The following is a 460-nucleotide window of genomic DNA, read 5'->3' as shown; positions in this document are numbered from 1 at the left end:
CAGCACAGCTGTAGGGCAGGAAGCTGGGTGTGCATTGAGACACCCGGCCGGTGGAGGAACTGACGCCTGGCGGGTCTGCGAGGGTGTGCGTGTAAGAGCCAGCCTGATTCCTCACCCAGAGCTACACCGACCCGTGCCCCTCACCACCGCCACCCGTCGGCCCCTTCCCTTCTCCCAAGGACGCTCCCTCCGCGCGGATCGGCCCGCCTCACCGGGTAAAGGCGAAGTACATGAGGCTGACGATGGTGAAGCTGAGCAGGGTGATGGTGTGCGGCCGGTAGAAGAAGTCGATGGTGATGTCCTCCACTTGCTGCTCGTTGATCATCCGGAAGTGCATCTTATAGTTCACATCATCTTTGCTCAGAGTCCGGCTCCCCACGCAGGACGCCATGGCCCGCCTCCCCGTCCTGCGGCGGCAGCGGCGGCCCCGGCCCGGGGAGGCTGGGACCCCGGAGGTGAC

General features: G+C 65.4%; 1 protein-coding gene across 1 annotated transcript in view; it reads right to left on the bottom strand.

The window, feature by feature from the left end:
* LOC144237648 (phosphatidylserine synthase 1-like) overlaps nt 1–454 on the bottom strand; it is a gene marked incomplete at its 3' end in the record, with an annotated part of 19,938 nt that extends 19,484 nt beyond the window's left edge. The window contains exon 1 of the mRNA XM_077771336.1: nt 213–454. Within this exon, the coding sequence (XP_077627462.1) occupies nt 213–391 (179 nt within the window). The remainder of the gene's footprint in view (nt 1–212) is intronic.
* Nucleotides 455–460: the final 6 nt, after the last annotated feature.

The sequence above is a fragment of the Crocuta crocuta genome, unplaced genomic scaffold (genome assembly GCF_008692635.1).
Source record: "Crocuta crocuta isolate KB4526 unplaced genomic scaffold, BGI_CrCroc_1.0 scaffold235, whole genome shotgun sequence".
In the NCBI taxonomy this organism is placed as follows: Eukaryota; Metazoa; Chordata; class Mammalia; order Carnivora; family Hyaenidae; genus Crocuta; species Crocuta crocuta.
This window is presented reverse-complemented; position numbering and strand designations above follow the sequence as displayed.